This window comes from Canis lupus, chromosome X (genome assembly GCF_011100685.1).
Source record: "Canis lupus familiaris isolate Mischka breed German Shepherd chromosome X, alternate assembly UU_Cfam_GSD_1.0, whole genome shotgun sequence".
Classification (NCBI taxonomy): domain Eukaryota; kingdom Metazoa; phylum Chordata; class Mammalia; order Carnivora; family Canidae; genus Canis; species Canis lupus.
This window is the reverse complement of record NC_049260.1, coordinates 12,136,085-12,150,009: the sequence shown is the minus strand read 5'-3', so window position 1 is coordinate 12,150,009 and position 13,925 is coordinate 12,136,085. Positions and strand designations below refer to the sequence as shown.

The following is a 13,925-nucleotide window of genomic DNA, read 5'->3' as shown; positions in this document are numbered from 1 at the left end:
GTGTCTAGGGCTGGAGCAGTGCGATGGGCAGGACGAGCTGGATTCCAGGCAGTTTGGAGGCAGAGTAATTGCAAGAGGCGCTCGGAACGCGTGCACGAGCTCCACCACGGAGCAGGCTTGTTTTCCCCAGGGGTGCAGCACTCCCTTTTTCCCCTCACCAGCATCGCGGCAGCCACGCCTCCCTGCCCCACCCTCTTTGGGTGCGGAGAGTTATCCGGGCTCGAACTTGGCTCTTCGCGATCCTGCCCTGCCCTGCCCCGCACAGCGGGGTCGGCAAAGGGCACCGCAGAACCCCGTCCTCCCGCCACCGAGAGCCCCAGCAGCCACCCGCCGGAGCTCCGAAGGCACGCACAGGCCTGCGCAGGCGCGCCGGCCTTGGCAGCAGCCGCTTCCGGGTCACGTGGCCCGACTTCCGGCCCAGACCACCCCTCTCGGTAGGGACGCGGCCAATCGGCTTTCTCGGACGGTGCGATCGCCCGCGCCGCCTCCGGTGCCGTTGGCGACGGCCTAGCGGGTTCCCGCGCGTCGTCCAGCCCGCCCCTCCGCTCGCCGCAGCCCCGGCTCCTCCCTCGTCCGGCCCACGGGGCGGGGTCTGTCGGCTCGCCCTCCCCTCGCCGCCTAAGCCTTTCCTCCGCCGGCTGGGTCCCCTCCCCACAGCAACACGGCTTCTCTTCCAGCGCTCGGCGACAGGGGCTTCCCCTCAGCCGCCGCCGGCACCGCCGCCGCCGCCGCCGCCGCCGCCGCCGGCCGAGCTCCGCCGCGCCCGCGGCCCTGCGGCCGCCGTAAGTCCCGGGGGGCAAGCGGGGGCGTCGAGGACAGGGAGCCGGGAGGGAGGGTCGGGCGCGCCCTCCGCCGCCCCGCGGGCGCCCCGACGACCCCACCCGGTGCCTGGCCGCCCGGCCCGCCAGTGGCTCGCGGCGCCCGGCAACTCACTTCTCTCGGTGTCCGCGCCCCTCTCCACTCCGCGCCGCGCCGGGGGATGCGGGGGGCCCCGCGGCACCTGTGGTTCGGGAATCACCTCAAGTTTTGCGGGGCATTTTCGGGAGGGGCCCGCGGCCGGGGCGGGGGCGGCGGAGGACCCTTGGCGCCCCCTGCGCGGCGGCGAATGCCATTGTCTGCCCCGCTCCTAGCCTGTCACCTCACGCGGGCTCGGTCAGTGATGGAGCGCGGCCCCGTGGGGCGGTGGGGGGGCGTCGGACGCGGCCGGACCGAGGAACGCTGGCCCTGAGCCGGCTCCGCGGCGGAGCCTATTGTTTTTAATAGCCAATCTCGAGGAATTGAGGTGCCCTGTGATTTGTGGCAAAAATCAAAGCATTAGTTTTTAACCAGAGGGAAGGAATACTTGTGCTTCGCAACCGGGGATCGTCCCGTGTTAGCACATAATTTATTTTAGAGTGTGTTATTCATTCGTCTGTAAAGTGGTGGGGAGGGGATACAGACCGCCTGGAGCTCGTACTCTTTTCGAAAGCAAACCGCCACCCGTCCAGGTCGTCGGGGTCCTGATACAGGGGTCTGTTGTTCTTAAAGTTCTGGTAACGGGTTTGCAGTAAACGTCCAGGTGATGCTTTACTTGCTGTCCCCCTTCGAACGCAGCTGTCCTAACACGACTTGTATGGGAGGCACTTTGATATCAAGAACATCGTTTATTTTGTGCCGCTGCAGGTTTTAAGTGAGGTGTAATACCACTGTTTTAACTTTAATAAAGTTAAATTGCCACATCATAAATTTCTAAATATCTTGTTGACGCCCGTTTGGATTAGTACAAAAAGCGACAATAATTTCTTAGCGAAATTTAGAGCCGGTTTTATTCTAAATTGGCTGTGCAAATTCCCCCACCCCATATTCAAATTTAAGATGGCATGATGCATATTAAGAATCGGGTTGGGATCTTACTTGTAGTAACCCTGTTAAAGGAACTTATAGCAGTTACAAGAAAAAAAGTGTCTGAATTGTACCTTTAAATGAACTTTTGTTAGAAACAATGCATACCTGTTTGCATTTGGGAAGACCAGTTGGATTACAAGCTTTCCTTTAAAATTAAACATGTAAAACTAATTGACGTATTTGAGGTTCCAAATACATATATACAAAATAGTGTAAGTAAAATATACTAGAATTCAACATCCACTCCATCTGTGGATGCATTTTTTAAAAATTGTTTTAAATGAAGTATTTTGCATAATGTCTCTACATGTGTGTGACTCAATTTTGGCATTTTAAAGGTTTATATTTTTTCATATTGTTACATTAACCCACTTCTTTATTGTGTGCCTATTTATATTGGAATTTTTTAAGTGAAGATGAGAAGAGGTACTTAAAAATCAGGCTCTAATTAAGAAAAATGTGCATCTTTGGGGTTTTTTTGTTTAAAATTTTAGATCTTTTGTTTTCCCTAAAATATGTAAGCATAAACTAAAGAGAGCATTCTGAGCATTGAAAACAAGTAATTCAGCCTGGAACTGGAACAGCCTTGGTGAAAAATAGTAGATCTGCTGTTTGTTTCAAATGTATCTAAACCAGTTGGTATCATACAGAGAGTGTGAAATGTATAGCACAGGTAGACAGTTTTCTTAAATTGCAGGTGTTATCTTTTTCCTCAAAATTTTCACTCAGCTCTTTACCTGGGTTTTTTGGGGGGGTTTTTTGTTGTTGTTTTGTTGTTTTGTTTTTTTGCCACAAGCTGCTTACCACACTTAGGTGGAACAGGGTGGGGTGGGGTGGGGTGGGGTGGGGAAATTTGCATCTGGTGGGAAGATCTTTATACAAGAATTTTCCTGCTATTTTAACTGGCATAGCAATACTGATGGCTGCTAATCATTGGTCAGTTACAGGTCGTGGCCCCAAAGCTTCTCTGTGAAATGTGTCATCTTAATCTTTACCGAGTCAAAGTGTTGCATGTAATCTTGGTTCTATTTATCTTAACAGATGCAGTTTATGTTGCTTTTTAGTCGTCAGGGAAAGCTTCGACTGCAAAAATGGTATGTCCCACTATCAGACAAAGAGAAGAAAAAGATTACAAGAGAACTTGTTCAAACCGTTTTAGCACGGAAACCTAAAATGTGCAGCTTTCTTGAGTGGCGTGATCTGAAGATTGTTTACAAAAGGTATAATTTTTATTTATCAGATAGGTAAAATAGTAGGATCAAATGTTCAGTCATGTATAATGTGGTAATAGACTTTTTTTGAGAGATGACATTTATAAATAATTATTAATAAAGATTTACGTGAAAAAGGTTTAAGTTAAAGCTTTATGTCTTTAAAATAACTGCTGTTTTGATTGATTACCCAGTCAAAAAAATAAAATCAGAAGTCGATTTAAAACTAATTATGTGATTAAAGGCATAAATGATTATTCTTTTTTAATAATCTTTTTAGAAAAATGAATTTATTTCTTTACAGGTGAAAATTGGGTTGTATTTTAAATGCTATAATTCTCTGAATTTAGACAAGCCTTTTCCCTCTACCCCCTTCTTGAAAATCTATACAGTAATGACTAATAACTGACATGCCTTTTTTCTGACTTTTAGAATCTTACTTATGAACACCTTGGATACATAGACCATTTTAGTCATATAGAGGTTTTGAACCTTTGTGTATACACAAGATTTCTTTGTTAGCATTTATTCAAAGAACACTTGTTGCTGTCATGGAGGTATAATTAGATCTGATAATTTTGCAAAGAATAGATTTTTAAATTTTTGATGTTGCAAAATGACTCACATTGGCTTTGAACACTAAGCTTTTTAAAAAATGTACATCTTTATTAATATATGCAAGTCTTTTAATACTCTAAAATATATTTCTCAAGATTAGGCTAATCAGGTTAAAAGAAATATAATTACTTTGTTTCTTCTCCATATTCCCTCTTTTACACATAATTTACTGTATGTAAGATGAGTGTTTCTGCATATAAAAAATTGTCTTCTGTAGGGGAAGTGCAGGGAACAAACAGTATGGGCTGCAAGGAGGGTTGAAGAGAAGTCTGGGTTTTATCTCTTTCCTTTATTCCACTCTAGGTGTGGACTGTGTTTTGTGAGGGAGGTGGCAGAGGAGGTAATGGGGATTATAGGACATTAAGAATGTTCTCAATACCATTAACTCCTTTTTCCAGTAGAATAAATTTAGTCATCTTTGGGTGATTTGGGTTTAGTACTTGTTGAGAAAACTCAGCATTTTAGAGCTGAGAGAGGTCTTGGAATAATCTAGTCAGATGATTGTTTTTATAAAGCTTTTTGTCCCAAGGTTAGAACCTTAAATGAAATAAGTGGAAGTGGAGGTGCTGTCATGAAAACAGGACGCATACCTCTGCTCCCTTGGCCTGTATCCTCTGCATAGGAGATGTTTCATGAGCTTTAAAACCGCCACTGTTGATTAAACTTCAATTTTGTAAAAGGAAGAATTTGGGAGAAGTGACTTGCTCAAGGTCATATTCTAGTTAGTGACTGACAAGAGGGCTAGAAACAGGTATTAAGTGGAGAGGGGAAGGTTTTAAACGGGGATGAAAACAGAGCAGATACACATTTCTGAAAGGATCTTTGTAATTGGAGAATGGGGTGGAGCGGGGAGGGGGTTGTGGAGCGCTGAGGTCCGCCTGGAGAGATCCCTTAGAGGAGACCCTGGCATTATAGTGAAGCCCTGAAGGAAGACTGCTGTGGGCTCGGCCAGCGGAATGAGCTGTTACTACAAGGTAAGTTTTACAATACTTGGTCGCCGCTAGAAACAGGGAAGGCAGTGATTCCACATTTCTGGTTCAGCTGATTGTAAATGTGAGGTAGTAGACACGGTGACTGAGATGCCTAGTTTGCTCGGGGTGAACGTGGAAGTCAGGGCAGAAATTAGGCATAAAGTGGTAGATCACCAACATTCAAGGGGCAGGGAGACGGGGAGAGGGTAAGTTATAGGGTCAGTAATGTCAGGGAAGGGGAGAGAGTTTTGAAAATTAAGTCACCAGTGCCAAATGTTGCAAAAACAAAGTGAAGAAAGAATCTATTAGGTTTTACAGTGAGAGTTCATAAAATGCCATTTGTCGGAACATTTTCAGTGAAATAGTAGAAACAACTCTCGAAGAAATGGGGCGAGGTGTGAAGAGGTGGAGACTTTTAAACAGCAAATGTAGATTATTTTGGGAGCTTTGTCAGATGTGAAGAGGTGGTAACCACCCATAGACATAGGAGTGAGGGACAGGGTTTTTAAAAAGGTGTGAGAGACTTAAGCTTATTTCTAGATAGGGGAAGGAGTCCCCCGTGTGGAGGAGGAAAATACCAGCAAGGGAATCAATCCCAGAAATCGAGATTCCTGCAGCTGAAGGCAGTGGCCTGTTAATGCTGAAGGAAAGCAAGCTCTCCCGTGTTCCCGCATACAGCATTCAGCCCACCCATGTTGGGCCAAGCTTTTTTTTTTCTTAAAGGCTAAAGGGTAATCTAACCCGATTCTGATACTTGTATCAAGTGCCTGTAAATAAAAGGTGCCCTTAAAAAAAAAAAAAAAAGCTTTATTGAGATAAAATTCACATGCAGAATTTTTTTTTATTTTAAGGCGGAAGTTAGAATTTTTAATCTGTTTTTCTATGCATCTGCCCCATTTCATACTGAAAACCTCATATATTAAATACATATTTAAGAACGTATTCTTTGTTGATATAAACAGGTGATTTTTTTTTTCTCCTAGTCCAGCTGGAAGAGAAGACCTTTTAAGCAAAAGAATTCTCACTTAGCTTCTGAGAGAAATTCTGAACCAGCCCTGTTGCTGTTCCCATCACCAAGTGATCTCTTTAGGTCTTCCTTCTTCCATTTGTCTCAGCCACATTCTTCTTGCTGATCATTTCTCATAACATTCCCCCTCTTGGGAAGAGGGTTGGGGGAGGTGTGGATAAGAAGAATATAACTGAAAAAATAGATTGAAAAATCTGAGGACTTGAGTTCTGTTTGATTTTCACCCTTAGCTAGTTTTGTGACTTTGAACAAGTCATTTTGTGTGTGTCTTCTCATCTCTGAAATAAATGCTCTTGAAGATCTCTTAAAGACCTAACACTGGGAGTACCTGGATGGCTCGATGGTTGAGCATCTGCCTTCGGCTCAGGTCATGATCTCGGGGTCCTGGAATTGAGTCCAGCGTTGGGCTCCCCCAGGGAGCCTGCTTCTCCCTCTGCCTAGGTCTCTGCCTCTTTCTCTCTCTCTCTGTGTCTCATGAATAAATAAATAAAACCTTAAAAAAAAGGGGGGGGAAGAAAAAGACCTAACACTGTATGCTTTTTTTGATTCCTATTTTATGCAGCATGTTATGGAAGAGGCACTAGATTAAAGTTTTTCAGTGAATTTAAAAATACATATATCTCCAAATTACTAGTTTGAGAATTTGCCACAGTACTGTATTTTCTTTACTAACAAAAGAATTTTTAATGACATACCAGTGGGTATTGAGAATAGTTTAGTTACATTCACGCACAGTCAGCTGACACATAGCTGGCTGCGGAGAAGTCATGTGTTTTGAATATAAGAATAGGCACTTTCAGATGTTCTGAGTGCCAGTAATTAGAGTAAGCCTTAATCCACTCTGCTAAAAATAACCAAACATACCTTTCTTCTTACTAGTCTATTATTACTTTTACTTCAGATTTAAACTTACAAATATATACTAAGAGAACAAAATAAGCCAAAATTGAATATTTAAAAAGCATTTGGTTCTAAAAATAGGGGTATACTTCAGTTCTCTTGATAGTCTTTTACTAAATCAGCATAACAATTTTTCTCTTCCTCTTCAAAACTCTTAAAATATTGCTTATTCAGTTTTAATTTTTGCCAGGTGCAGGATTACTTTATTTAATACAGTTCCTGGCTGTAGTTTTTAATATGAAACTTGGGTTTTGGAGTCAAATTACCGTTACTCAATTAAGCCTGGGTCTCCTATAAATGCAAGTTAATAACAGTATCTTTCTGGAAGAGTTGTTGTGAGGATTAAAATGGTAAAGCCTTGGCTAACATTTAGTGTCTCAGAGTGAGGGCTCTATGAATGTTATTTGTTAACTATTCTGTTTCTTCCAAGCTTTCTATAAACAGGTGCCTTATAATCCTGATAACTGGATGTTTACCTATAACAAAATTTGTTTAATTGATAACTCTTTTTCCTTTCTGAGTGAAAGCAAACATTTAGGTAGTTTTGCAGGATTTTTTTTTGGCATCGCAGGATGATTATTATTATTATTTTTTTAATTTATTTGAGAGAGAGGGAACAAGTAGGAGCAGCAGGAGAAGAAGGTGAAGCAGGCACTTTGCTGAGCAGGGAGCCTGATGTGGGGCTCAGTCAATCCCAGGATCTTGAGATCATGACCTGAGCCGAAGGCAGATGACTGAGCTACCCAGGCACCCCTATGTTGCAGGATTTTAAAAATAATGGTTGATGCTTGGACACATCAGTCCTGGTGATAATTAAATTAATAGTTCTAAATGATTCACACAATTAAGCACCATTGAATAAGTACTGTTTATTTGTAACTCAGGAGGCCGTACTGTGGATGGTGCAAGCATTAGATTAACAGTAGCATTGTAGAAATGCTGACATTCAGAGTAAAAGAAAGTTTACCCTAAACTGTTAATAAATTCCTTCTTTAATTTTATTTTTTTAAAAAAGATTTTATTTATTCATGAGAGACACAGCGAGAGAGAGAGAGAAAGAGAGACAGAGGCAGAGACATAGGCAGAGGGAGAAGCAGGCTCCACGCAGGGAGCCCAATGTGGGACTTGATCCTGGGACTCCAGAATCGTGCCCTGAGCCGAAGACAGACACTTAACTGCTGAGCCACCCAGGAGTTCCCTAAATTCCTTCTTTAAAAAACATTTTTTTAAAATTTATTTGAGAGCACAGAGTGAGAGAGCATGAGCAGGAGGAGGGGCAGGGGGAGAGGGAGAAGCAGGCTTCTTACTAAGCAGGGAGCCCAGATGTGGGGCTCTGGGGCTCTATCCCAGCATCCCTGGATCATGTCCTGAGCAGATGCTTAACTGACTGAGTCACCCAGGCGCCCCTTAATACATTCCTTCTAATGAGATTATTTAAATAGCACTCTGTTCATGTCAGCTAATCAGGTCTGTTTTTTTATCTACCATTTTTATTTAATATCAGTTCCTTTAATCTTTAGTTTTCTTGATTTGGGGACTTGTAATATGTTATTTGTATCAGTTTCCTCAAATTCAGAACTATTTGGTGAACATGGGTTAGGGAGGATGGAGAGTTGGAATATTCCATGGCTTTTTTTTTTTTTTTTTTAAGAGAGAGATTGTTGAATTTGCGTGAGCAGGGTGAGAGTGCTAGGTGATAGGGAGAGTGATAGAATCCCAAGCAGGCTCCATGCTCAGTGTAGAGCCCAGTGTAGGGCTTGATCTCTGAACCCTGGAGATTGTGACCTGAGCCAAAGTGGTTCACTTAGCTGACTGAGCCACCTAGGTGTCCCTCATTGCCTTTTTAAACAGATACACAGGGCAGCCCCGGTGGCGCAGCGGTTTGGCACTGCCTGCAGCCTGGGGTGTGATCCTGGAGACCCAGGATCGAGTCCCACATCGGGCTCCCTGCGTGGAGCCTGCTTCTCCCTCTGCCTGTGTCTCTGTCTCTCTCTCTCTCTGTGTCTATGAATAAATAAATAAAATCTTTAAAAAAAAAAATAAACAGATACACAAAACAGGGTAGGAAGGAGAGGAAGCACTCTAAAGTTGGAGGTGGGGGATCCCTGGATGGCTCAGCGGTTTAGTGCCTGCCTTCGGCCCAGGGCGTGGTCATGGAGTCCTGGGATCGAGTCCCACATCAGGCTCCCTGAATGGAGCCTGCTTCTCTCTCTGCCTGTGTCTCTGCCTCTCTCTTTCTGTGTCTCTCATGAATAAATAAATAAATTCTTTTTTTTTTATATTTTTTTTCAATTTTTATTTATTTATGATAGTCACAGAGAGAGAGAGAGAGAGGCAGAGACACAGGCCGAGGGAGAAGCAGGCTCCATGCACCGGGAGCCCGATGTGGGATTCGATCCCGGGTCTCCAGGATCACGCCCTGGGCCAAAGGCAGGTGCCAAACCGCTGCGCCACCCAGGGATCCCAATAAATAAAATCTTTTTAAAAAATAGGGCAGCCTGGGTGGCTTAGCAGTTTAGCGCCGCCTTCAGCCTGAGGTGTGATCCTGGAGACTGGGATCGAGTCCCACGTCGGGCTTCCTGCGTGGAGCCTGCTTCTCCCTCTGCCTGTGTCTCTGCCTCTCTCTCTCTCTTTCTCTATGTCTCTCGTGAATAAATAAAATCTTTAAAAAAAATCTTTTTAAAAAATAAATAAAATTGGAGGTGGTGCCCTCTTATGTCCTTCATGCTAATAAATGAACACATTCGAAAGCTTTCTCTCTAAGCCTACAGGAGACCTACCATTTTGAATAACTTAATGTATAAGTCAGGTAGAATGGACATGGCAATAAAGTCGAGCTGTGTATGATGAGGGAGTCCCTAAGGTGGAGTGGGAAAAGGTCTGAAGATCAGATTTCTTGTCCTAGACCAACCACTTGGCAGATCCTATACTCTTGGGCCTCGTTTTTTTTTTTTTTTCTTTGTTTTGTTTTTGCCTTCCTCTGTAATCAAGGATTATGGTGCTTGCTGTTGGAAAGATCAAATAATTGGTCTTTATTTTTTTTTTTAAGATTTTATTTATTCATGAGAGTCACAGAGAGAGGCAGAGACACAGGCAGAGGGAGAAGCAGGCTCCATGCAGGGAGCCTGATGCGAGACTCTATCCCGGGTCTCCAGGATCACGCCCTGGGCCTAAAGCAGGTGCTAAACCACTGAGCCACCCAGGGATCCCCAATTGGTCTTTATTTTTATTTTTTATTTTTTTTAATTTTTATTTATTTATGATAGTCACAGAGAGAGAGAGACAGAGAGGCAGAGACACAGGCAGAGGGAGAAGCAGGCTCCATGCACCGGGAGCCCGATGTGGGATTCAATCCCGGGTCTCCAGGATCGCGCCCTGGGCCAAAGGCAGGCGCCAAACCGCTGCGCCACCCAGAGATCCCCAATTGGTCTTTATTTGATCAATGTGATGATAGTGGGTTTTTTTAAAAAAAGATTTTATTTATTCATGAGAGACAGAGAAGCAGAGACCTAGGCAGAGAGAGAAGCAGGCTTCCTGCGGGGAGCCCAGTTCAGGACTCGATCCCAGGACCCCAGGAACACAACCTGAGCCAAAGAGAGACACTTAACCCCTGGGCCACCCAGGTGCCCCTATAACATTGATATTAATAGAGCATTCTGTAAATATTAGACATTCTCATACTGAAGAGTAGGAATTCATTGAATTCCAAAACTGAGATTGTGTGTGTATTATTTTCTGTTAATGCTATGAACAGTAATTGCTCATTGTGTTTTCGAAAAATCACTTAAATGCTTGTCAGTGAAAATTACAGTCGAAACAGACTTGTTTAGAATGTTCTGTTTTTTTGGTAGCGTTGGTTTGGTTTTTTCAACAGCCTTTATAACACACTTAAACCATTTGAAAATGCTCTTTTAATTCTCAAAAGACTTGATCATTGTTTGCTGTGCCTCAAGGTTATATGTTAAGTTTTGGCTTCCTTGGGTCAAGTATAATGTAGTCCCATGTGCTAGAATCCTAATTTGGAAAGAGAATATGAGTTTTCCAATTTTATTATTCAAGGGTAAATAACCTAAACTTTCATTTAACAGATAGACCTTGGAAAATTTGACGACAGGTCACAGTTTCCCCTGTTCTCTTTCTCTAACTTCTGTAATAACTTAAAACTGTTCTTATCTTGGAGTTTATTCCACAGTCCTAGAAACCTCGTTTTTAAAAACAGTTCTATGCTGTGGGAAGTCAAGATAGTAGTTACCCTTGGGGGTGGCAGGTTGTGACCTGGAGGGGCTAGGAGAGGGGATTCAGGAGTTCCATAATCTGTTTCTTAGGGTGCTGGTACTTGGGTGGGTTTACTTTGAAAACCAAGGGGTGGCTCAGTAGTTTAGTGCCACCTTCAGCCCAGGGCGGGATCCTGGAGACCTGGGATCGAGTCCCACGTCAGGCTCTCTGCATGGAGCCTGCTTCTCCCTCTGCCGGCGTCTCTGCCTCTTTCTCTCTCTCGTGTCTTTCATGAATAAATAAATAAATAAAATCTTTAAGAAAAGAAAAAAACCAAGAGTATATGACCTGTGTCCTCTGTTTGTATATTACACTTCAACAAAATGTTTCAGGCATTGCCTTCATGTTGATAGTATCTTCAATGAGTCCTTCGGTCGGAAAGTTTATCTTCTTCCCTGTTTACTTGTAGTTTGAATTAGTCACACAGTGCATTTTGTTTTAATTAAGTAAGTGTATTATATTTCATACAATATAGGACAATTATATTTCTTTCATTATATTTAATAATCGGGTCCAGCTATGTTTTAGAATATTCAGAGAAGGGAGTCTGAAAGAAGAGCAAAATGAGTTACTCTTTCTAGATTTCTGGATGGTATGATTGAATGATCCTTTTTTTGTTTTTGTTTTGTTTTTTGTGTTTTTTTTTTTTTTTTGCTTTGTACTTTTGAAACACTATATGCATTCATTCCTTTTTTTTTCCTTTTTTAAAAATTTTATTTATTTATTTATGAGGGACACACAGAGAGAGGCAGAGACACAGGCAGAGGGAGAAGCAGGCTCCCTGCGGGGAGCCTGATGTGGGACTCCATCCCAGGGCCCTGGGACCATGACCCAAGCCAAAGACAGATGCTCAACCACTGAGCCACCCAGGCGTCCCAACATTCATTCCTTTTGTAATCCAGGAGGGAAATAATCTATACTGTTGTAAAAGGGGAAATAAACTGTATAAGCATGGGATCTTTCACAATAGGGTATGAAAACATATTTAGAAAACATGATTATAGGGTAAAATTTTTTCCACATTTGCTTTGTTACAGATATGCTAGTCTGTATTTTTGCTGTGCTATCGAGGATCAGGACAATGAGCTAATTACCCTGGAAATAATTCATCGTTATGTGGAATTACTTGACAAGTATTTTGGCAGTGTGAGTAGTATTTTGTTTTAGGAAATTGAATGCCATGGTCTTTTTTTTTAATCTTTTCTGTAACAAGTTTATTATTTGATCGTCTTGGGGATTCTGACTGTTTAAAAATAACTGCAGGAGAGGGAAGGGCTGACTGTCTTTTGCTAGCGTGCTCAGTCAGCTGCCAGAATGAATGCTTGATCCCATGGCCCTACTCATTTAATGATGGTTGTGAGAATGAGATTTAAAATAGTGAAACAGGAAGGAGTTCAGCTGCAAAGATTAATATTCTGGAAGTGCTTTGTATGGAATTTAGATTTGGTAAGCAGTTATAATCACATTATCTAAGAAATGTGTATTTAAAAAGATCAGTGTTTATCAATAGAGAATTATTAAGTTGCTCATGTTGGGAGCTTCCAGAATCAGGTCTTACTTTACTTAGCTTGTAGGTATTGTGTTTCCAAGTACTTGAGATTTTACAATTAAGCTGACTAAATTGGTGATGCTTAGTTATTAGCAAGATTGCTGTTTTTAGAAAGAATTAAGATCGATTCACTCTGATCAGATTTTATGCACTACCCAATGATGGGTAAGTATCTTTTGCTTTCTTCAGTTTTTGACATTGTTTTTCTTGCTTTTCAGGTATGTGAACTTGATATCATCTTTAATTTTGAGAAGGCTTATTTTATTTTGGATGAATTTCTTTTGGGAGGGGAAGTTCAGGAAACATCCAAGAAAAATGTCCTTAAAGCAATTGAGCAGGCTGATCTACTGCAGGAGGTAAGCTAATTGGAGTTCTCTTTAGTAGACCTAAGCATGTTCTGGTATTGCTAAGGAAGTCTCAGTTATGTTCTCTCATTCTTAAAGTTTCAGAAATTACTCTGAAGCATGCTTAGCATGTAGTGTCCATGTGCAATATATTGATTGGGGTATATGTTAGTCACATCAACTTAGTTAATCTGTGGATGGATTGTTTGCTTTAGAGATGGTCTGTCATATTGATGGCCCAGTTTTTGGACCCCAAAACACTAGGGTCTAAACCTTTAGAAGACGGACTAAGAAGGGAAAAGATTCATCTAACAGTAATTTGAGAACTCTCCATCCGTTGTTCCGAATTACTGAAGGTAATGCCTTTTTGCATTAGTGTGGATGGATAATCAGTTGACTGTGAGACTATGGCATTTTCATCCCAGATTGGTTCATATTTTCACCTCATGTCCATTAAGCACAAATGTAGCCAAGCAAATGATAAGTGTTATAATTACACTTTTTGTAGAAATCTCTAATTTTGTGTTAGAAAAACTAAAAAGTATTTGGCCTTTTTCTTTGCTCTTTTTAAATATTTTATTTAACTTTATCTCAGAGAGAGAGAGAGAGACAGAGAACATGCACACACAAGTGAGGGAGGGAGGGAGGGGCAGAGGCAGAGGGAGAGCGAGAATCTCTCAAGCAGACTCCATACTGAATGGGAGCCCAATTTGGGACCCAGTCTCATGACCCTGAGATTGTGACCTGAGCCAAAACCAAGATTTGGATGCTTAACCAACTGTGCCACCCAGGCACCCCTCTTTGCTCTTTTAAAATAGCAAATCATGTTCTGTCAAGTGATTGCATCCTTATTTTCTCTTGATATCCTGAGAACCGTTGATAAACCCCCTTCCCTTTCCAATTTCCACAGTTGTCCTGGATTACTTGTATATTTGTTGTTTCTGGACCTTCAATTTCTGAAGTTTTTCAAAATACTTAAGGATACCTTAATTCAGATACGAAGTTGAATTATGGTTTAGCAATAATTGTGGTTTTAATCAAATAAAAACTAATACAAGGAGAAGGAGCTAGTCAATATAAAAATGTAGTGTGTTTTCATTAATTGCCTTTTTTGTTATTAAAGGAGGCTTTAAATCCATTTTTTTT

General features: G+C 42.1%; 1 protein-coding gene across 6 annotated transcripts in view; it reads left to right on the top strand.

The window, feature by feature from the left end:
- Positions 1-650: 650 nt before the first annotated feature.
- Positions 651-13,925, top strand: part of AP1S2 (adaptor related protein complex 1 subunit sigma 2) — a 30,539-nt gene continuing 17,264 nt past the window's right edge. For 5 of the 6 annotated variants that reach the window (XR_005386161.1, XR_005386162.1, XM_038586889.1 and 2 more), the window contains exons 1-4: positions 651-782; positions 2,926-3,104; positions 11,924-12,032; positions 12,654-12,791. Coding sequence is in view for 4 of the 6 variants with exons in the window: in XM_038586889.1 (XP_038442817.1) it covers positions 2,926-3,104; positions 11,924-12,032; positions 12,654-12,791 (426 nt within the window). In the remaining 2 variants the exon portion in view is untranslated. The remainder of the gene's footprint in view (positions 783-2,925; positions 3,105-11,923; positions 12,033-12,653; positions 12,792-13,925) is intronic. The other variant, XM_038586891.1, reaches the window with a different exon arrangement.